Genomic DNA, 22,147 nt, shown 5'->3' with positions numbered 1-22,147 from the left:
GGGGGAAGTAATTTTTTCAAGTAACTTGACCAACACTGCTTGTGAGACAACCGGATAAAAATTGGAAAAGAAAATCATGGACACACAAAGGGAGACTTAACTTTAAAAGGCTCTAACCCAATGCTCTGCTTTGTTGCCTCAGCAGGTGGAGAACTTGCGTGGTGTTGCGGTTAGCCAGAAGTGTGGACCTAAAGCTTGAAGATCATCTAAAGAGCAGAACAGTCCTGTCACCAGAGGAGTTTGAGTATGTCCAGTCACAGGAAGAGAAACAGCAGCCCGATCAGTGAATAAGCTGGTATACTTGACAGGAAGGACTGCATCTAGATGGCTAGAAACGACTGGACTTTCAAAATAAAAGCAAGGCATAAACTGATAAATGTGCAGGTAAATTTGGCACATGCCCACCACCCTGGAGCCACTTAAGCCTTAAGATATTTTTAATGTGTAGAGATACTTTTTGTCAGCAGCTGTGAGAGTGCTGCAGTCACGCTACCTGTGGAGGTCTGACAGAGCAGTGTTAGCACTACCATATCGAGCTCAGAGGGAAGTCAGGTGCCCTCTTTGATATCTCCGGTGGAGGAAAAGGTGGGTGATAGGAAGTCACAGTCAAATTTTTCCAAACATGCACTTACGACTACTTGATGCTTCATGTTGCCGACTGAACGACCGTTTTTGCAAATGTTTGAGAAGGCAACTTTAAATGAAGGCAACACAGAGACACCTGAACAGGCACTCGAATATAACCGAACATAAGATATACAGATGTTTTATTGAACATACTAATGTTAGTAATCCCTGCACATTCGTTCAGATTATAGCAAGAAGATTCTTGAACGATTCAGATGCTTCCCCTTTCACACTATGGGTTTCAGGGTTTCTGTATCAGCAATGTTTTATTAATATACTTGATAAAAATAACACAGGTCTATGGTTAACTGCCACATGCAGCTCACACAGTACATAACGCATCTTTGTGGCACTTGTGCACAAAAAAACCTAAGCTTGTCAACCCGCAGCGCTGCGCATCAGCAGTTAACATGTCACTTGAAAAAGCTGAATGAAGGGCTGTCAGGGGTTTGTCATAACGCTGCTGTGTCAGGCATTAACACACACAGACATCTGTATGGGATGAATGGGACATTGAGGGAGTAGCTTCCCTTCTAAGAGGGTCAAAGACTGAGAGCGCCGACATGACCTGAATGAGGGCTGGTCACATGTTACCCCGAAGCTAACACAAGGGAATGAGGATAACTCACAACATAAAAGGCCTATTGTAACCCCCCTCCGCCATCCACTCTACCCCTCGAGTGAGGATCTTCAGCAGCGGCTCAGAGGAACTCAATGGTACCAAAAACCATGAGCCAAAGGGTGATAGAAATGCATCTTAATGGAAGGAAACTCGAGGGGAAGAACATCTCCTGGAGGCATCCTGGCAACGGTCATGTGGTCGACTTCAAATTCAATGCAAACAACACATGAGACGTGACCTGTGACAGTGTCACGGCGCCGTCTGACAGCTCTGTCTCAAACACGCCGTTCGCACACTTGCAGCTCTTCATGTGCTGATTACATAAGATGACATAGAAACCCCCCCAACCCCCAAAACAAAGAACAGCAGCAAACAAACCATCCAGACAGGAAGTGAAACAAACGGTCGACTAATCAATGATCCACAGAAACATTTAGGGCATCAGCTAATGATTATTGCTTTAATTACTTAATCTGACAGTTGCTCTCTACACGTTCATAGTTTGAGCTTAAAACTGTTGAAATGTCATCAAATGTTTTGTTTTCTCCAGGAAAGACAGAGAATTCATTGCAAGAACAAAGAAGAGCAGCTGATGAGGTCATTTCTATTTGCTCACAAATTACAATTTTGTGCCACCAACACAGTTAATCATTATATTTGAATATTAACCACACTATTTTCCAGCATAAAGACTCTTTTGAGCGATAACTGAACAAAAGTTGTCTGTTAAAAGGAAACTTTTTTTTTTCCAAAGCAGAAACATGAAACACTTCCTCATTTTAAGTTGTCACTTTAGAGGATTTGCTGCATGTTTCTAAAACGCAAATATTTTTGGACTGTTGTTGGGGAAAAACAAGTGATTTAAACCTTCTTTTCCATAACACCAGAATGTGTCTTTAAAGTTTAATCAGAAGAAATTATTTTTTCATGCTTTTATACCCTCGGTTTCAGCCCAGTTACAGCCTGAGCTTTTATGTCGGTGCTGATGACGCCCCTCTCAGAACAGTGCAGTCCCTTTCCTTTTGGTCCCCAGGCCACAAATGACACTAACAACCTCTGGTGACTTATCATAACTCTTTGAGTTTGGCGGAGCTCTCTAATAACTGTCAGTTGCTAACAAAAAACTTACACACTGAAACCAGAATCTGAGCCAGAAGACAGAGATACTTATGCAGAAGTATCTACAGTGAGATCTGGTGACCGACGAGGCCATTTTGAGTATAATGAACTCATTCTGCCTTCAAATCAGTTTGTGATGATCCTGCTGGAAGCAGCCATCAGGAGATGGGCACGCTGCGGTGAGAACGGGAATATTCAGGTAGGCTGTGGCACGTAAATAAAGCTCAGTTTGTACTAAGGACGGGACGGATCCATGTTTTCATGCTGTTTCTTACGGTGGCCCTGAGAGGCCAAACGGACTGCAACTTAAGAAAACACCAGCGATAAGAAAAATGCTGCAAAAGCACACAAATAATAATGGATTGCATTTATATAGCGCTTTTCGAGACCCTCAAAGCGCTTTACAATGCCACTATTCATTCACTCTCACATTCACACACTGGTGGAGGCAGCCACAGTTGTAGCCACAGCTGCCCCGGGGCAGACTGACAGAAGCGAGGCTGCCATATCGCGCCATCGGCCCCTCTGGCCAACACCAGTAGGCGATAGGTGAAGTGTCTTGCCCAAGGACACAACGACCAACTGTCCGAGCCGGGGCTCAAACCAGCAACCTTCCGATTACAAGACGAACTGCCAACTCTTGAGCCACGATCGCCCCAAAACACAACAGAAATAGGAAAAATAACCCAATAACCCAACGGACCAGTTGCAGGAACCCAAAACATGGTAGGCATGTTTTATCATGATTCATATAATACTGATGACGGATTTTTAGGCTAATAGTTATGCTAACACACTTCTCATCTTTTCTTTCCTCACAGAACCGATAGATCCTTCACTTCTTTTAAGTGTCTCCCAGCGCAATTCTTAGCATATTTTGGTTCCTGGAACTGGTCTCAACTGGCACAAGGGAAGGGAACCCGTCAGGTTATTGTCTCCCCAGAAACACTTCCCTTGTGCTTTTGGAAATCTGTTTTTCCTTATTTCCATTGTCGTTTTTCCTATTTCCTTTGTGTTTCGTGTGCTTTTGCACCGTTTTTCTTATTGCCCGTGTTTTCTTAAGTTGCAGTCCGTTTGGCCTCTCAGGGCCACCGTAGTTTCTGCCAAATTCTGACCCAAAGATCAAAATGTTGCAGCAGGAACAAGAGACTCATTAGATCAGGAAACATCTTCTAATGGTGTGCGTTGTAAACCGTGGCCTCAGTTTCCTGTTCTTAGCTGATAAGAGTGGCCTCGTGTGAGATCCTCTGCTGCTGTAGTCCATCTGCTTCAAGGTTCGACATATTGTTCCTTCATAGATGCTCTTCTGCGTACTGTGGTTGTAACAAGTGGTTTTATGGATTAACTGTTGCCTTCCTATCAGCTCCAAGCAGTCTGACCGTTATCCTCTAACCTCTGACATCAACGTGGCATTTTTTTTCAAGGACAATCAGCTGGTTCTGAAATATTCAGACCGACAACTATGACACACTCAAAGTCACTGAAATCCCTTTGATGCCCAGTTTGAACTTCAGCGGGTCGTCTCGACCACATCAACATGCCTAAATGCACTAAATGCTGCCATGTGATTTAAAGACTGTGTTAACAAGCAGTTGAACGAGTCTGTCTGAGCCACAACAAGCTCATTTAATGAGTGGATAATACTTATTTAACCTGTTAGCAGTCGGACGTACCGCCCACGGTACATTGGATGGTTTAGGGGACTAATTGGACTGCTAAGGGGTTAATCAAGAGCCTCATTAAATTGTACAGACCACAATTTACTTGTGTACTCTTTGAAAACACAACCAAAAATGCTCGTTTATTTTAATAATAATTACAAACTTAGCCCTTTTTCAAACACAGTGTTACAGTGTTTCACAGTTTGGATATTTAAACATTTAAGCTGTGCGGCTTTCCAAATGTACGGCTATAGCTCAAAAGTAGGGGGTGGGAATTCTTCACATGGGAAGCGTGTCTTCCTACCAGTAACGGAAGGTTTGGTGTAGTTTATCGTAGTCGAGATCTTTGAGAGTAAGCAGTGCCTACTGTTGTGACATCACAATGTTATTGAATTCCTGACTGCTGAAATATGAGGCGTGCATTTGTTCCATTGAATGAGTGTTTAAAAAGTTTCACTGTGCTTATAAAGCCACCAGATCTTTTTGATAATAAAAAAAATCCACAGAAATCGCCCTTCCTATAAAATCAAACCTTTAAATATTTTACCTGTGAAGTTGAAAGAAAAAGTGGTTGAGAGTGTTCTCCTTTTTGCCATTTACTAGTCCAAAAACAGCTAGATAAAAACATCTTTGCTAAAAATGCAAAGATGGCATAATTTGTTTGTTTCTAACTTTTTTGTTAAGATGATACCACGGTTCCTGCGGAGAGACTTTTTTTCCTTTACTCAGATTTCTCAGATTTTAAACCAACTGTTTGTTTTTGGACTGTTGGTTAAAAGAAGCAGTTTCAAGACATCGCCGTGGGCTCTGCTAAATCGTGATTTTCCTTCATGTTCTATTAGATTCATTGAGAAAACATCTGGCACATTTTTTTAGCAGATGGTCCATCGCTGCCATTTGTGGTTGGGCAAAAAGAAGCAACTGTCTGAATAAGAGCTGTAAATCAGAGCCGTGGGGTACAAACGCCCATTGAGAGGCAGACAGTTTAATGTAATGTGCGCAGCCCCAAGTGAGGATGGAGTGCTAATCCACCGACATGAAATGTGACACCGGGATGTGCGGGGTCTACAGCTGGGGCTATAAAAAAAAACCTTAGTGTTAATTTGCATGAAGCTTCGGCTTAGTCGGACCTCATTAGGAAGTCAGGAGTTGTAACCGGCGAGCCATCATCACCGGCTGGCTGTGGTCTGCCTGGCTGATGGTGTTTGCTGTGCAGCAGAAATGGCTTACAGAGAGCACAGACTCAGCGGCATCAATCAGTCAGCAACTCTCTATGGAAACAGCTTCAGTAATTTTAAGATCAAACAAAGTAAAATATTCTCTATTTAAGCTTCTCGTACGCAAAAATGTGATGCTTTTCTTGGTTAACTAAAAATCGTGCTTTTGAGACGAAATCTAGAAAGCAAGCTGTAAAAGACGCATTTTCTACATGTAATAAAAGAGAGAAATAATTATGCGTATTTAAGGGGTGCATTACACCAAGCTGCTGCCAATCAGTGAAACGGGGCGACAGGCCCTAGACCAGACTATCTTTGCATAATTCAAACTTTAAAATAATCCCTGTTCATCTTAAACTGGGCCTTGTTAGAGCTACTCACTTCATCTTCTGCCTGAAACAAGGCGTTTCAGCTCCTCTCGCTTTAGGACAACTTTTTTCTGATTGGCTGCCCCTTATTGGAAACTTTCACCATGTTTAATATCTTCATCCAACACTGAAACAATATAGGAGGTGAGACTGCTCCTACACAATGTAAAAACTGGAAAAAAATCTGGCTGCTCCGTTGACATTTGGAAGGAGTGTCGGGGAAATCCTTTTTTCTCATTGCATGAAGCTCCATTAGCACTGGGCACAGGACCACCCACAGTGTGTCAAATGGTAAGCCTTCAAATCGATTTTAACATTTGCGAAGTGGATGAAGGTGCAGGTAGCCAAATATGATGTGATGGTGGTCCCGGTATAACTTTCAGGTCTACAGTGAAATCGTAGAGCTTACAGCGTAGCGCTGGGTTTATACTCAGCTGCAGACACCACAAGGGAGTTCTTCGTTCCAGTTATAGATATTTGAAATCCGACTAAGGGTGCTTTAAGCGTGCATTGTAGTTTTGTGTGTCTGCAGAATTGTCTGAGTGGTTATAAAAACATTAAAAAAAAATCCGATCCGTCTGATGATGAAATGCACATCAACCAGACCCAGGCAGGTTCGTGGACACGGAAACGATAGCACACATTTAAGCGTTCAGAGGTTCCAGGGAGCAAACTAAAAATAGCATCAAGTCAGGAAGCTGCCTTAACATGTCTAACAACAGGACTGTAAACATGAGATCATCCAAATTTTAATCAGAGAAGGTTTGTCGCATTTATTTTTTGATCACTCCTCATATACAAGACAGAAAATAAAGAAAAGGACACAAGAATCTCCTAAATATTCCTTAAATATGCCTCCACCAAGGCAATGTGCAGGTTTATTTGCCCTGTTGAAAATCATTTTAATATACATAATCTTTAAGAAACATAATTGTGGCTACAATTATTTTTACTTATGCAAATTCATTCTCTTTCTCTTGATGAAAACCCTTCTTTTTAAAGTAGTGCTGTCAGCGTTAATCTAATTAAAATGACGTTAACGTCGCAACCGCATTAACGCGGCAAATCTCCGTTAACAAGTTAACGCAGATCGCCCCATGCGTGGGGCTGCAACACGTGAGCGCGCTTAGCTTGTTAATGCGTTAGCGCCGTGCAGCCCGATGCATGGGGCGACCTGCGTTAATCTAGATTAACGCTGACAGCACTACTTTAAAAATCTGAAACATTGTAACATCTGCCTTTGCAAGAACAGCTCTTTGTAGCATTGTTATCACTTTGACCTTCAGATAAATCTATTGACAAACCAAAGCAGACAAAAGCCTTTTTTTAATCAGTATTAAAAGCCAGTCAGTAGTAATGTGTTTCGGCTTCTCCAATGCCTCCTCACTTTTAATGACATCAATGATTACCTTTGCATTTTTAAGTTGTTCTTTAAGCAACTGTAATTGTAACAATTTGCTTTTTTTAAAGCTTTTAAAGACCAAATCATGATTATATAACCATGAGAATAATCAATTAAAAGAAAATGTTCAGGTGCAGCCTCGTTTCCCTGTGTAAACTTTAAAGCAGCTTAGTCTGATTCCAGACGGTGACCTTAATAAATCGCTCACATGTGAAAAGATTCAAAGTATGCTCCGCAGTCCATTTCTGCGATCATAAAAACCCGGTAATGAAAACCATTTGTTGTGGCCCCTGTAAAGGCAGGTTTCGTACCGCTGTAAATACTCCGCAGAGAGGTGCCGTCCTCTGCCAACCAGACGACGAGCTCTGCAGCCAGAGGAACGGCTGCACTTCGTCCACCGCTGCACCACATTTCCATGTGTGTCAGCAAAAGCCTTTACTACAGGTCTTCGGTGACTCATTTTCACATCAAACTGCTGAACCCTGACATGCCTGGAAAAAATGTGAAGCTAGAACAAGACATGCTGCTGACGCCAGACGAGCCGATCCAGGACAAAGGCTGCTACAGCGTCCAGTTTAGAGAGCTGCAACGAGGCCACTCTGAAACAGGTGAAACCAGCTCTGGCACAAAGATTAGCGACTTATCCAGCTAAATTTGGGATTAAGTCAGGATTTAGCAAGTCACCTATGTGCGCCATTCCACCACAGGGGCTTTTACGTAAAAGCTTAGCGAAATATCCACGTCTACACTCAGCCAGCTTTTTGTATTGGCACCCATATTACAAGGCTAAAAACAGGTAACTCCTCTTACTGAGTCAAAGACCAAATTTACACCAAGGTAGTTACATTAGTAAAAGTTGTTTCCCCTCAGTTTTTAACCTCTGTTTTCTTTTACTTTCCTAAAAAGCAGCCAAACCTTCTTTCGGATTTTCCAGCAAACAAACCATAGATCAAAATGTTTTACCCCCAAAGTTTTTGGGAACTTTTAGCACTCTGGTGTTTTCCACTTTATAAGATTTTCAGCTTGTAGTTTTGGCCAAGAAGGAGAATATTCAGAGGTAACTTGGATAATCTTTATACTGATTTTGCGATCTTTTACCTCTTTCTATTGACAAATACAACACTTTGGTTAGAGCCACTGAATTTGTCTTAAGGCAGGCTCCCGACTGTGTTAAAAATGCACATAAAAACTCTATAAAATGCAGTAACCATGTTTTATCAGCTATTTGCAACATATTAGTCTGTTCCAGTTGTTTGGGTTCATCTTATATATTTCACGTTGCTCTAAGTAAGGCCTTCCTGCTGCAGTATCTATATATCCTCATGGGGATCATCATTTCATCCCCTACCATATTAAATTCTCTATCTGATGCTGCAGTTGGGGATTAGCTTGTAATTAACTACTCTGCCTCATTTCAAACAGAGATAGCAGTCATCCAGACGTTTAGCTCGGTGAAGGCTGATAACCCAAAGAAGATCCAGAGTGCGAAAAAAACAAACAAACAGCAACACCAGAGAAAAGATGGAGCGCAACATGGACATTTTCTGCAAATTTGGCCACATCTGCTTGCCAGCCGCAGCAGCTCAAACTCAACCAGGATTCAGCCTTAGTAATCATCATCGTCGTCATCATCATCCACATCCTTTTCCCAAGTTCTGGCCAAGAAGAAGACCTATTTATGGTACAGACTATATGGAGGGTTACATATGGAGGGAGAGCTTTGTTTGAGCTCCAAAGGGGGGGAAAAGTGCTCTATATCTCTCTGACAAACAGTCTCGATGGGAAGATGTTTTTAAAGCTGTACGACTGGAGCTGATGGGCGAGGTTTTTGAAACAGGAAGCTCATGAGATTCTGAAAACACTGAAGCTGCAGAAGCGGCTCGCCAAGCACCTTGTGGGAGGCGAGCGGAGGGAAGGGGGGGAGAGGGATTGAAGGAGTAAGGTGGGGGTGCATAAATCTCCTCAATAGCAACTTATTTTAAGACAAATGAAAATGAACTGCAGCAGTGCACAAAGACACACTGTTCAAGGCAGGCTGAATTAAAAAGAAAATCTCCCTCTGTCGCTATTCTTTAACCGCAGAGTCATCACGGGTCACGACTCCAAGTGTAAATCTGAGAGAGGAATCTTACAAGGTTGTTCCTCCGTCCAAAACTAAACAAAATGTGGCCATTTAATCCTCTTGTTTTTTTGGCAAGGCAGGACGTGGTGGGGACCCGGTTAGCTCGCGAATTGATTAAAACTTCATTCCAAGCCATATTTTCTCTGGCCGGACGGATGAATCTAATGTTTGTTACAGCTGCGGCGGCTAAAGTGGTGTTTTGCCAGCTTCGATGTTTGCACGACCGCAGATTCCTCCGTAGGGTGGCCTCTGCATTTGGTGGGAGCTCTATTAGCATTCCTCGAGCACGTTCAATCATGCATATTTTAGAGGCCACATTTGACACAGCAGGCTCCGGTGCAGTTTGCGCGAAGATGGAGAACACGAGGTCAGGGCCTCAGGCTGGCTGCTTGTGACTCATTTGGCTGATATTCTCTGTGATGTGCACACAAATAAGCAGAATAAGCTTCGTGTTGAGGTGGCGGGGGTTCAGGGGGGAGTAAACAAAGGGCTTTGGGGGAAACAATGCAGGGGGAGATAACTCCTTTGATGTGAGTGTTTGCGCTGTGAGCGTGGAAACAGTTGGGATGAGGATGATGATGCCTTGCAGAGCTCCCCGTCAGTCCCGCCTCCTGCTGTGAGCTCCGTCTTACTGCGCCGACTCTGTAGGCAGCTGATGAATATTTGCTATGCTAATGCAGGAGTGCCTTTGGTGTATAACCATGGTAACTACACTACCTGCATGCATCAGACAGTGGGGTGATAAATGGCTGAACTGATAGCTGATAAGGAGCAAGGCCCAGCCCCAGCCCAGCCTATCTTCAAAGCACGAAGAGGAGGTGGGGGGGATACGGAGGAGATAGGACGACTGCGGGAGGCTCTGACCTGTCTGCAAACCCCTACCAGACTTCAAATCGATTAAATTATTACCCGTTGCTCTTTCCTCCCACTTAAAGATGCGAACAACCACCTAATAAACTGATATTTCACAGCCTGACTGACCTTGAATGTCTGAAAGGTCCGTTGAACCACATGTTATCTACCAAAGTCATGTCAGCTCTGAGGCCGAAAGGATTAGTTCGTTAACGCTCAAGCAACCGAGATATTTTAGTGACTTTTAGAAAAAAAAAAAAATCACAGTATGGTCACTTATGACGATTTAATGGCTGCACTGTTGTTCATCATGTTATTCCATTTCCACTACCCGTGGCAGATATTCAGAATTATAGTTATTAATGGTTTTAAATCTTTTTTTAATGCAAAATCTTCATCATTTGAGTTGTTTTCATTATCGGTTTGGTCATTAAGTATCTGCCTCGAGGCTTCTGAGGCAGTAAATCTCGCTGCTCTAGTTCTGTTAGCTGTAAAACATGATAGTGCAGTGATCCACACATGTTTGTGTCACACCTTCTTGCATCTGTTTCTCAGATTTATAAGACACATATGATTTATTAATGCAATTTGCTCCAATCTCTTCCACAACCTAAGTCTAACTTTTCGGTCTTCTTTAACATAACCTCATTTTTATTTACGTTGTTTTACCATCAGTGTTTCATATGTAACAGTTTTGCGCTCTCTCGCAGTATAAGACCGTCACTAAGCACCCGGGATGCTTTTACTTTAACCGTGTTGTTTATTTATTGCGGGCTGTTTTATTTTCACGCTGTAACGCAACATTGATCTCACAAGCGAGAATAAAGAGTCTATCTATTAGAAAAGTAGAATAAAATGCACACCTCAATCTGTAAGGATGCAGAATCTCATACACACACCCCTTCATACACAAAGTGACTTTTTGCACAATACTCAGTCTTTCGCACATTTCTATTGCACTGTTGTGTCTTTGTTTTGGGTTTTTTTGCAATTTCTGCACATTGCACTTTATGTAGTCCTGTGTTGATTGTCTGTTATATGTCATACGTAGCATAGATCTTGGAGGAACGTTGTCTCGTTTCACTGTGTTCTGTACCACTGCACATGGTTGGAATGACAATAAAGCCACTTGACTTGATTGGCAGAAACTGCATTTTTCTGCCCCCTTGATCAACAAAAATATTTTATAGACTTAAGTAAATGGGATCACAACTAGAAATAGTATTTTAAAGAATGACTTCATTAGGATTCTGGTGATTTTTCAGCAGTTGGATCTAAATATAATCACACTAGCATGTATAAATACACATCTGGGGTCACTCAGTCACTTGACGGTTTGTACTGCAGATTAGCCAATCAGGAACTGTGTTGCTGTATCCTGTATCAGACACAGGAAATCTTTTATACCTCGTGCAATAATTTTGTACAACACGACACATCTGTCGAGCAGAGGATCCGCTGTAAACTCAGCCCGGCTGTGTTTAGCACACGTTGTGTCTTACATTGTGCTCCAGTTGTTGTTTTTTAACATTTACATGAATCCATTTTTAGTTCCATTTTCTCTCGTTTCAATTGTTTGACTTTATAGATTAGCAGCGATCGCCAAATTCGGAAAGTCCTGACAAACGACGATCAAAACATTTTCTGCGACCCAACAAACTTTAATACCATCTCGTATCATCGCACAAGCCGAAGATTTCCGATGACTCATTCACAGACTTAGCTGATATTTCTTCTCCATTAACAGCTTTACTTCCTCTACCCGATGGCCACTCACTACGTTTGTAAGACAACCTCTGGATCACAAATAAGTCAGAAAATGAAGAATTATGTCGAACTGCTCTCTGTCTTTCAAAAAGAGCTTCTTTTTATTTGTTTATTGTAAACTACTCCTAAAGCTGACCTGCACTTCCTCCTCGCCTCACCAGGCGAGATCCTATTATAGTTTTTCGTGTTATTAGTTATGTTTACAGTATAATATAGTATTTTTAACAAAATGTAAACAAAAACAAACAGTCTGGTTCGAGTGTCCCACATTTCTTTGTTTTTGGTTAACTCGCGTTTGGTGGTGTCACTTTTAACCTTGAAAATTGGAAGGAACATTTTTCCTCAACTTTTTTCTCCAACATTTTAAACACCAGAAAAAAACCTTTACCTTCTCAGGATCCAGTACTGTCATTTTGTCAGTAGCTGAGGCGACCAGGAGGAATGTTCAACCAGGAGGAGACATCAGAGGCAGACCCAGGACACCCCGGGGACTTAATTTCTCCATCTCAGCTAGTTTGGGAATGTCTCTGTATCCTCTGGGGGGCTACAGGGGGTGGCTGGGGAAAGTGAGGTCTTCTTTTGTGCCTTATCTGCGACCCAGATAAGGCACAAAAGAAAATAAATGGATGGGGGCCTTTTGGAGTGAGTCCCTTGATACCAAGATATATCGGTCCTCTTTTAAACAGCATCAAAGTTTGCATTCTGTGGTCAAAGGCTGGATGGGTGGTGGTGGTGGTGGAGTCAGTTTGTTAGCCTGCAGATGACAGTTTTTATCCCAGCAGGGACTTTGTTGCGGTTTGTTTTCACTCACTTCCTGCTTTAACTTTCACTCGCTGCTTTGTCAAGACAAACACAGATTGTGTTTTGGGTTCAAATACACACTTTCACAATGTTAATGTTACATATAGGAATGAGTCATGTCCAGTGATTTGAAATGTAATGCAAGCTGTCCTTTACAAGCTATGTGCTGAGTAGGAAGTGACATCTGATGCTTGTTTGAGCAGGGTTAGCGTGAAGGCAGTCTGTGGGCAGTCAGGGACTGCCCGTCTACCTGCAGACAGCGGCGTTATATTGGGACAGAGTCACAAATATGCAGTACCACCGGTCTGTGGGCTACTCCCGCTTGTAGCCCACAGACCGGTTGTGTCACATGTTGGTCTGTCAGGCAGCCGTGGAGAAGAGCAAAGTTATCTGATACAAAGATCTGAAGTGAAACAATGTGTCAAAAACAATTTAGTGTCGGCAGACGCTGTCTGTTCTTTTCATGCTTAATGTTTTTGTCACACTTGTCCCATTCCTGGTGAACGCGGCTGTCACACCCTTCCCTGTTTTGGTCCACTCGTCAACCGGTCGGCATTCGAGGGCCGTATACTTAATCCATGTCCAGCGACATGCCATTGGGATTTTGGAGGACTGCATGGAAACTCATTTGCGGTGGGTGAAAATCTCTCTCAGTTTGCTGTCCAAACGGAAACGCGTACGCAGACGGATACATTTGCGGGGCGATAAATTACGCTGAAGCCGTGCTATAACCCCGAACACCAAAGGACACCGTGTGTGTGCATCTGCAAGACTCCATTAGTTTTGACAAAACAGCAGTATTTACAAAGGTCATATAATTAATCATTCTTGGTGGCTTTACTGCTTGTGCTGAACTTTGAAATCATGAGTAATATTTCTCTTTATAAATGATCCTTTAATCTCTTGACTACTTTTTGAATTATGAATTGGTAACAGTTTCCCTGGTCTGCTGTGTTTTTATAGGGATTTTTAACCATAGCTCAGTTGCCATAAGGCACTGGCCTGCCATCAGAAACACACTGGCTTGCAGTGACCGGCCCAAAGAACACTTTAGAGGACAACCTGCTGCCACCAGAGCCACAAACTCCTTCAAGAGGACGTCTTCAAATATTTGTCTGACAAATACTTAATTTAGCCTTAATTGAAAATACAAAAAAGCACAAACTCTTCACACCACTGAAACCACTTAAAGCTATTAATAAACAACAAGAAATCCAGACACAGTTACCATCTGTCAAACCAGAAAGTTCAGTTCCCTCCAAAAATCACAGTGCCCAGCCTCAAATGATAAACTTTGTTCTTCAAACTACATCTGTAGTTTTCTGGTTTCTGTTCCTAGTTTTTTTTTTTTACAGTATGAAATGTTTTGATGAATCGTATCTGAGCAGGTTTTAGTTGCGAGACAGTAAAAAGTCCATGTGGAGAGCAAAGGAGGGTCTGAATGTGACAAAAGTGCAGTTTTGAAACCATCTAATGTCTGGCAGGCTTCTTTAATTTATCTGCTTCAGTAAGCAACGACTAGAAGATGGAAAGTCTAAAAAAATAAGTCAGTTACAGTTAGATCAACCTTAACTGCAGCTTCAGCTAAAAACGTTGGCACTCTTTTGGATTCAGAAAAGCATCAGGCAGTGGCCCAAATCAGAGACAAATGGGTGCCAACATGGTGGTTGCCTCCATCTTTTATACGCTCTTACCCCCAGAGGCTAAGCTGATGGGTTGCCAGATTATCAAAGTAGCTGCTGATGAATTTTCTGCAATAATTAACATTTTATTAGTCGCTTACAGTTTGCAGTAAAATAAATAAATAAATCCACATCTGACTCCCTTTCTTGTTGCTTTACTCATTTATCAAAATTGTTGCCGATTAATTTTCTGTCCATAAACGAACAGTTTGGGTCGCCTAATCGTTTCATCTCAGCTCAATCCCAGCGGATTGCAACCGCTAATAAAGTTTTTAATAACTGAAACCAGTTACTAGAACCAGCAGCCAAATTAAACACTTACTCCATGCCACGTTTCCCCCTCTGCAATAAAGCCTGAACAACGTATGTGGCGTCTGCGCGAAGCCGGCTGCAACAAGCTGTGGCACACAAAGGCGTGCAGAACATCTGTGGACAATTAGAGGCGAACAGAGCGGGCGAGCACTTATACTGCCCATTACACTTGAATATGTCACTGGCTTGGCTTCTCATGATGTAATGCGGCTATCTCAAAGTTGCATCGGGATGGAGCGCTCGCAAAACTTCAATCGAGCTCAAACACAGGCACACAAACCGTAAATGTGATCTTGCGAGCGCAGAGTGGAACCACATTTCTCCGCACAGCAGCCCCATAATACTCTCATGCTCTGAGGTCATTTTATCAGGAAGAACTGCTGATAAAATGACCTGCGCTGCATGTCCCTCACCAAATATTGTTCCAAATGTGACACATTCAGGCCTTCTTGTTCTGAAATCCTCCCAGCCTCGTGTTTAAATTCTTCCAGTTACGTGACTCAAACAAACACATGCCAGTAATTCCACCCAGTTAGCAAAGGTAGACTTTCACATTTACAGCTCTGCACGCCTCGCTGCTGTGGTGTGATATAAATCCATCTTCCACACAAACAGAGAGGTGGTTTGCTCACTGTTGTGCAGATGTTTTCCCAAACATCTGCTGAAGTTTCTCTGAGCTCACTTTAAATCTGTACTTAAGATCCTGTGATCCTGCAAGTAGGCCTTTTTGGCATCGGCAGGCAATTATGGTGCAATCTTCAGATTAAAGCAGCAAGAATAGATTTTGCTTGAAAGCAGGAGGCATGATGTATCCTGCAGTTACATTTTTTTGATAAATATATGTATATTTATTGATTTTTTAAAGATTTACTTACTATAATGAGACTTATGTTTAGCACCTAAGCTAAAAAAAAAAGGAAAATCCATACTGGGAGTTCTCTAATGGTGCTTCAGATGACACCATGATGACCGGAAACTACAGAAATCTAATACTGTGTTGTAGGGATGGTCGTGGTTTTTCAAATATTTGACTATTTATTAAATAATAATAATAACAACAAAAAGCAGACAAGTGGTTACTGACTGTTGCTTTCTGTTGTAATTAGCAGCATCTATAAGTAGTTAATGGGCTTGTAGAGTCAGTGGGGGCAGTAATGGACCTCGATGTCAAACCATTAAACATTTGAAGGTGCAGAGAGATTAGATGCTACTCTACAAATCTGTAAAGTCAAAGACGACCGCTGTCAGATAGTTCTGAAAAACAAACATAAATGTGATCCAGTGTAAACTTCACCAGGTAAAACCTGCAAACAAACATTATTCCCGTAGTCAAAACCACAAAAAAACGCTCCTTAGACATCCAGATGTTCATGCTGTTCTCACGTACAGTAGAGGTCCAATCAGAACGCCAACTTCAACCATGAAATGTTGATCTGATTATTCCAGTGAATGAATAAAACGCATGCAACGACATCTAACAGACAATTAATAGTGTCGATAAATGTTGGTGAACTCTTTTCCACATACAGCATTACCAAAGCTTTTATTTTGGAAATATTTTTCAAACAAGACTAGATGTCAATCACAACTATGTGCTTTCATATGAGAGGGAATCTATTGAAATGTACCGAATATGAAAAAATGCCTTTTCTTGTAATGCCCTCGGTCCATTGAGGGACCGGGGACCTCTGGGAGTCTTCTCTGGTGCCTGGCATGGCGACGCTGGCAGATGACTCTCATGGTTTGAGCTTGTCTCATCCTGCAGATACTTGATTCGATTGTTATCTAGAGAATCTGGAGGCTTCGGGATCTTTGTTGTGTTCCTCGAGGCGTTTCTGTCTTTTCTGTTGGTCTTGGCAAGCTTCTGCAGGTGTGGTTGGTTTGCCAAAGCTTACAGTACATGGCTAGTAGACGTTGATAGATTGTACATGAAAGATGGATGTTTTAAATCTGTATTCCTCGTGATGACCTGCAGGGGGCCACTGTTCTGCTTGCAAAAACATGTCTATGAGAAAATGAGCCCTTCTGCTGCCTTCTATGGGCTCAGTAAACACTTTCCTGATGGATTTCATGAAGTCTGTTCCCCATTAGAGTCAGAAAGGACTCGAATGTGATGTTATATGTTATGACATGATAATACCTATAAGCACGCGGAGTCCCACTCCACCCTTTGCTTGTCACTTTCGATTTCAAAAATATCGATATGGTGACAGTCAAAATGCTCAAGTCAAGCTTTCAAGATGGAGCTTCACTAAGCAATGGTTGACGTCACCATGGCAACATACAGTTTATGTACAAGTCAAAGTAACCTTTCAATTAATGAAAGATTTCCCAGCACCGCACTGCAGATGTTCTGAAGTTCACAAAGAGCTCTTAGAAATACATCTTTAAAGTATCAAAAGGTTTAACTGAGTGACCTCAAATCCTTGTCTCAAACAATTTTTCTGGGAACTAATCAGTCACTGTGTTTAAAATATGATGTAACCGTTTCTAGGTCCTTTGTGCCATGCGGTCAGAGCGGATTTCTTACATGATATATGGTGTTTGTCTGCGACTGCCAAAAACAACAAACTACATCATTACAAAAGCAGACAATCTGGACGAGGAACCGAGCGTACGTCATTTCTTCTCAAAGCAAAAATCAGGTAAAAGCAGCCTGCAAACACTAAAAGATTCATCGAGCGTTTCATTGCAGATCTTCAGTGAAACTTTAATATTTTACAGCCTGAATTCCAGCCATCTCTGCAAGCCTATAATTCAGCATGGTTCAAACAATGCTTGCGTCCTCGTTTCTTCTGACCTAAAGCTTGGTCCTTCTTCAGAAAACCATGAGACAAAGGAAACAGCATGAGCGTATATCTGGCCTTGAACCAACAGGCACAGATCATTAAAACTGATGTTTTTCCTCCAACAATGAGGACTCTTTAATAGCTGCACAGCAATTTCTAAGATGTTTTAACTCTCGTGTAATCGCAGAACGGCCCTACAACTTGTTAAGATTGCTGGCACATGTTTTATAACCTATAAAATTCCCCACAAGGTGAAAACAAACAAGAAACAATCCACCCCATTCAGAAAATGTGGAAGGTATCACAGTTAGTAAAATGCAGCTTTGTTAACACGAACCAGCAGATGGTGATAAGCTGTTGTTGTGCTGGGTGACATGGATGCATGCAATTTGTTGCTTTCACTGACGAGTTGAACTATCAGAACTTAAACAGGAGAAAAACAATATGAAAACATATTTTAATAGCCAGCAGAGAAAAGGTCCAAAATTCTCCAGTTTGTACTTTACTTTGTCTTTTGTGATTGAAAAAATTCAATGACATCACATCAGGCTTTAGGAAATCTTAATAAGAATCCCAAAAATAAATCAAGAAATCACTGCATGTCTGTTTGGTTTCCACGAATCTCAATAGTAAAGACTTTTCTGGTCTTAGGCGCTAGATTCTAGTCTTAAAGAACAACATGATGTTCATATTATAAATTATGGTTCCCATTATAGCCAAAAAGAGCACTAAAAGTAGCCCCAATGTATGTATCACGTCTAGTTCCATAAAGCTAAAACAGTGACAGCCAAAACTCGAAGCTTCACCGATACATCCGATAAAGTCCAGGTGCCCCACTGGGGCATCATCCACTGATTTCATATTAGCTGCATTCACATATCTGCCAACTACTGATAAAATACCAGAATTTCACTCACCTAAATCGAATCACAAACTTATAGGATGTTTTGCATCACAGTGAGCTCCAATGTATGTGAGCACAAACCTAGCAGACACCAGTCATCTCCAAGGAGCCACGCCCCAGACTCCAGTATCCATACAGGTAAGTTATAAAACAGTTCAGCCCATGGTGTTGCTACGAAGTGCGAAAAACTGTCCACAGAGACCAACTTTATTTCTTCTATAAGGTTTTAACATGAGAGCGTTTTTGAGAGGCAGCTTCAAATTGTGATTTCAGGAACTGCAGTCATTGGCACTCCACAAGTTGCCGTTAGAGTGGCAACAACCTTGTGAAGAGGGAGGAAGTTGTACAGACCAGCTGGTTGCACAGAGGCCACCTGGAAGCTTTGTAGACAACGTTTCGACAGATGGAGACCCTTGTGATTTTTGCTGCTTTGTCACAGTCAGTTGCTGTACTATCACTAAAAGACTGCATGCAACTGAAACTTGTCCCCATTCTATTCAAAAAATGAGCTTTATTTAAGATGGCGAGTGAATGCGAGGGGCCGCTGACCTGGTCCCTATCTTTGGAGCAACCATTTCAAAGGCAGCAAGATTGTGCCGCGGTCCCTAACCACCGTTATCCCTACTGTAACTGTAGTATAGATTACACGGAAGCTATGTCCTGCTTTAACATATAGTCTGAGTTTATAAATGAGCCTTGAGTGACAGTGACAGCTACTGTTGCCAGCTTTACGTCATTTTCTAATATTTTCTAAATAAAACTGTTGTAATGAAAATAAACCCTGCACTGGTTTAATGCCATGTTGATGAAAATCAGTTTGTTGACAGTTGGATTATGAAAGCCAACAAGGGCAATGATATTTTCCAGATGACTAGATTAGGTTTCTTTTTAAAAGTTGTAAACAGACAAAGAAACAAAGACAAAAAGCATCAGCGTTCTTGTTATCTATAGCCTAACAAGGCCTGACCAGCCGTCCTACAAAATGATCAAAACAAAGTTTTCACCAAATCTGCAAAATCAAATGCAGATTCATGAAGGTTCGACTTCTGCTTTGTGAATGTCATGTTTAATTCAGAAAGCAGCAGGCAAACATCAAACGTCAGAAGATCTGATGAAAATATGGCATTTCTGTTTGTTTCATGTGTTAATTAGAGAAAGGTTATCCACCCCTGTGTGACTTTTCACATCTGCAGTTTATGACCTGCTTGGTTGCATTTTCATTTTATCAGCACAACTACCAACTATTGCAATGTTTAACCTGTTTTAAATGCACTTATTCCGAAAATGATCACTTTTAATTCCTCAAAACATTTTCAGACTTCTCCTAGACAAGCAGATCTGCCAGGATTAGTTGGCTGATTACAATCACTGAAATGTGGGGATTGTCTTTTTTACCCCTAGTGTAAAAGAAATGATTTAATTATTTTTTAATTAGACACAGCGAGTCCTGAACTTTGGGTAAGTGTTTAAAAATGATAAAATGACCCGTGGAACACAAAATATCTCCCTATTAAAGACTGACTGCTTGGCATTGCGCATTCTGTTGTTAAGCGGGACTCTGGTGGTTTTCCAAACTCATCATATTCATACATGCACACATATCAATTCAGACTGGAGGTCAGCGCAGACCAGCTGAAGTTAAAATTCCTCTAGTCTGCACGGTGAAAGACACATTTTAAGAGGAACTGGAGCTCAATTCGGCTGGTAAAATAATCAAACCAACAGCTCTCCTCCTTAAAAATGATCTGAACTTCACATAAAAAAAGGGTGGCTCATCCCTCCTCGCATCCATGCTGCAGACACATTAATTCATTCACGAACATCACTGTGAGGCTGATTTATTCTTGATTTAAAAATCCTGGTTTGTGCAGCGTCAGCCTCCACTCACAGCCTGAATCTCTGACAAAGCCCACACTAATGAAGCGCAGTTTATTTCCATTATAAACTGCCTTTTCTCTGCATCGCTGCGAGATGACAAATGAAAAACGAGCCGCACTTACAGGACTCGGATGACAGTTCCTTTTCCATGTTCCCTTTTCAGGTTTTCGAGGCTCAAACGGCGACAGGATGTATTTCAGCTCCCGCGTAACGCAGCTGAACCAAACCAGATCTGAGCTTGGGAAAGCCTCCAGGTTTTTCCTTCTTTTTTGGCCCCTTTTCTTGGGGACAGGCCCTTCAAACCCAAACCCTGCGCCGAAATGGGTCCCCTCCGCCACGGGTAAGCGCGCTGTTACGCCCTTGCGTTTCTCCCACAAACGAAGAAAACGCAGGAAAAACGCCGCAGCGTTTAAGGCTGAAGCAGCCCGCAGCAGCAAATCAACATTTTCAGCTGTGAATCGGCGCAACCTTTACATGCCCGGTGATGTTAAAACAATGAAGCGCATGCAAACGGATCAGTGTCGGTATTCCTGCGAACCCATCGGCCAGCCGAGCATTTCAGCACATGAAACGGCGTTTTTCCGTTTTTGAAAAACTCACCTCATTTGGATGGAAACTGCCGCTGTGTTGCCATGTCCGGTAAAGATAAAACTATACTATTTTTTCTTCTTTTCTTTAAAATCTCTACCTTGGGCTCATTTTTGCGGCGGTGTCCTGCTCCCCCAGCAGCGGCCGCTCTCCTCCTCTGCCTCGCCGTTTAAGTGTTTGGGTTGGAGGAAAAGTGATGTCATTGTATGAAATTTCATTACCCGCCCCACTTTTTTTCCCTTCTTTCGGAGGCTGTCCCACGTTGCCAAACATAACTTCGCTATATACTTAAAAAAAAAATCTGCCCCGTATGTGTGGTTTGCCGTGCCTTAAAATACTCCTGCAGGCACCACCGATATGGACACGACCAAGAAATCCATCAAAAAATAATTTGTGGTTGAAAGAGTGACATTTTTAAAGTTAACACACAAACAGCTGAAAACCTGATACAGCACTCAGGCTTCAAGGCAATTTAACCCAAACAACTAGAAATAATACAACCGCATGACAAAAAGAGGTAGGGTGAGTGTATGGAGCTAAAACTGGACTAGAGGCCTTAAACAGCAATTTTTCTGAAGGTGACCTCAGGCTTAAGTGCAAATCTGGACTCGTCTATGTGGAACTGAAACATGCTCGAACACTTTACAATACAGCCTGCGTTTACTGGTGTTTGAATGGAGATGCAGAGGAAAAGAACAGCTGGAGAATAAACAAATATGGGTGTGAAATGACTTCAGCTCCAAATTTTCCTCATGTACACTTGACAAACATGCACTAAACTGCACCAAATCTTTAGTACTCACAGAGGGAGTAAATTACAGAATCCTTCCAATGGTTCCTGTTATCTAAAGCCAGATGAAGGTTTCTTAACAATGTGTGAAAGCACAAACTACATCTGTTAAAGGTTTGTTGTTGATCATAAGCATAAAACAAGTTTAATAACCATATATTGTCTTTATTCATTTAAGCTTTTCTCGCACAGTAACAGCTGAAGCTATAAACTGCTTTTCTGCAGGAATCAACTATAAATTTAAGCAGTGAAGCATTTGCAGATCAGCACACATGTCCTGTACTTTTTATTTATTTGTAACTACAACCAATGAAAATGTGGGAGATGAAAAGGTTTGCTGTCCCGCATAAAATGAAACGACTGGTCGCTCAAACTGAAACACAAAACCACCTTAGCAGACAATAAAAATTACATCAAGTATTTTCGTAAATACTGGCTACAAGGGCATATGCAACAACAGAATGTGTTAAAGTGTAATAATGGGAGAAAGTTTCCAGTTGCTTTAAAGCTTTATGGAAATGTGTTTTCTGCTGCAAACATGCCGATCAGAAACAAAGTTACCTAAAACCCCATTTATTTCCTCATCTTTATTTCAAACCAGGCAGTAGGAGCAGAAACAGTGAGGCACATTACAATGATGTTTATA

The 22,147-nt window shown here is 41.8% G+C and overlaps 1 protein-coding gene across 2 annotated transcripts in view; it reads right to left on the bottom strand.

Moving 5' to 3' along the window:
- The window catches only part of nckap5l (NCK-associated protein 5-like), a 57,711-nt gene extending 36,790 nt beyond the window's left edge, over window positions 1–20,921 (bottom strand). Inside the window, exon 1 of one of the 2 annotated variants that reach the window (XM_005741031.2) lies at window positions 20,724–20,921. Coding sequence is in view for 1 of the 2 variants with exons in the window: in XM_005741030.1 (XP_005741087.1) it covers window positions 20,246–20,273 (28 nt within the window). In the remaining variant the exon portion in view is untranslated. Of the gene's footprint in view, window positions 1–20,245; window positions 20,674–20,723 lie in introns of those variants that run through there. The other variant, XM_005741030.1, reaches the window with a different exon arrangement.
- Between the last annotated feature and the right edge of the window lie 1,226 nt (window positions 20,922–22,147).

This window comes from Pundamilia nyererei, unplaced genomic scaffold, assembly GCF_000239375.1.
Source record: "Pundamilia nyererei isolate P.nyererei 1_Seehausen unplaced genomic scaffold, PunNye1.0 scaffold00106, whole genome shotgun sequence".
Classification (NCBI taxonomy): Eukaryota; Metazoa; Chordata; class Actinopteri; order Cichliformes; family Cichlidae; genus Pundamilia; species Pundamilia nyererei.
The sequence above is the reverse complement of the archived record's forward strand: the minus strand, read 5'-3'. Positions and strand labels throughout refer to the sequence as shown.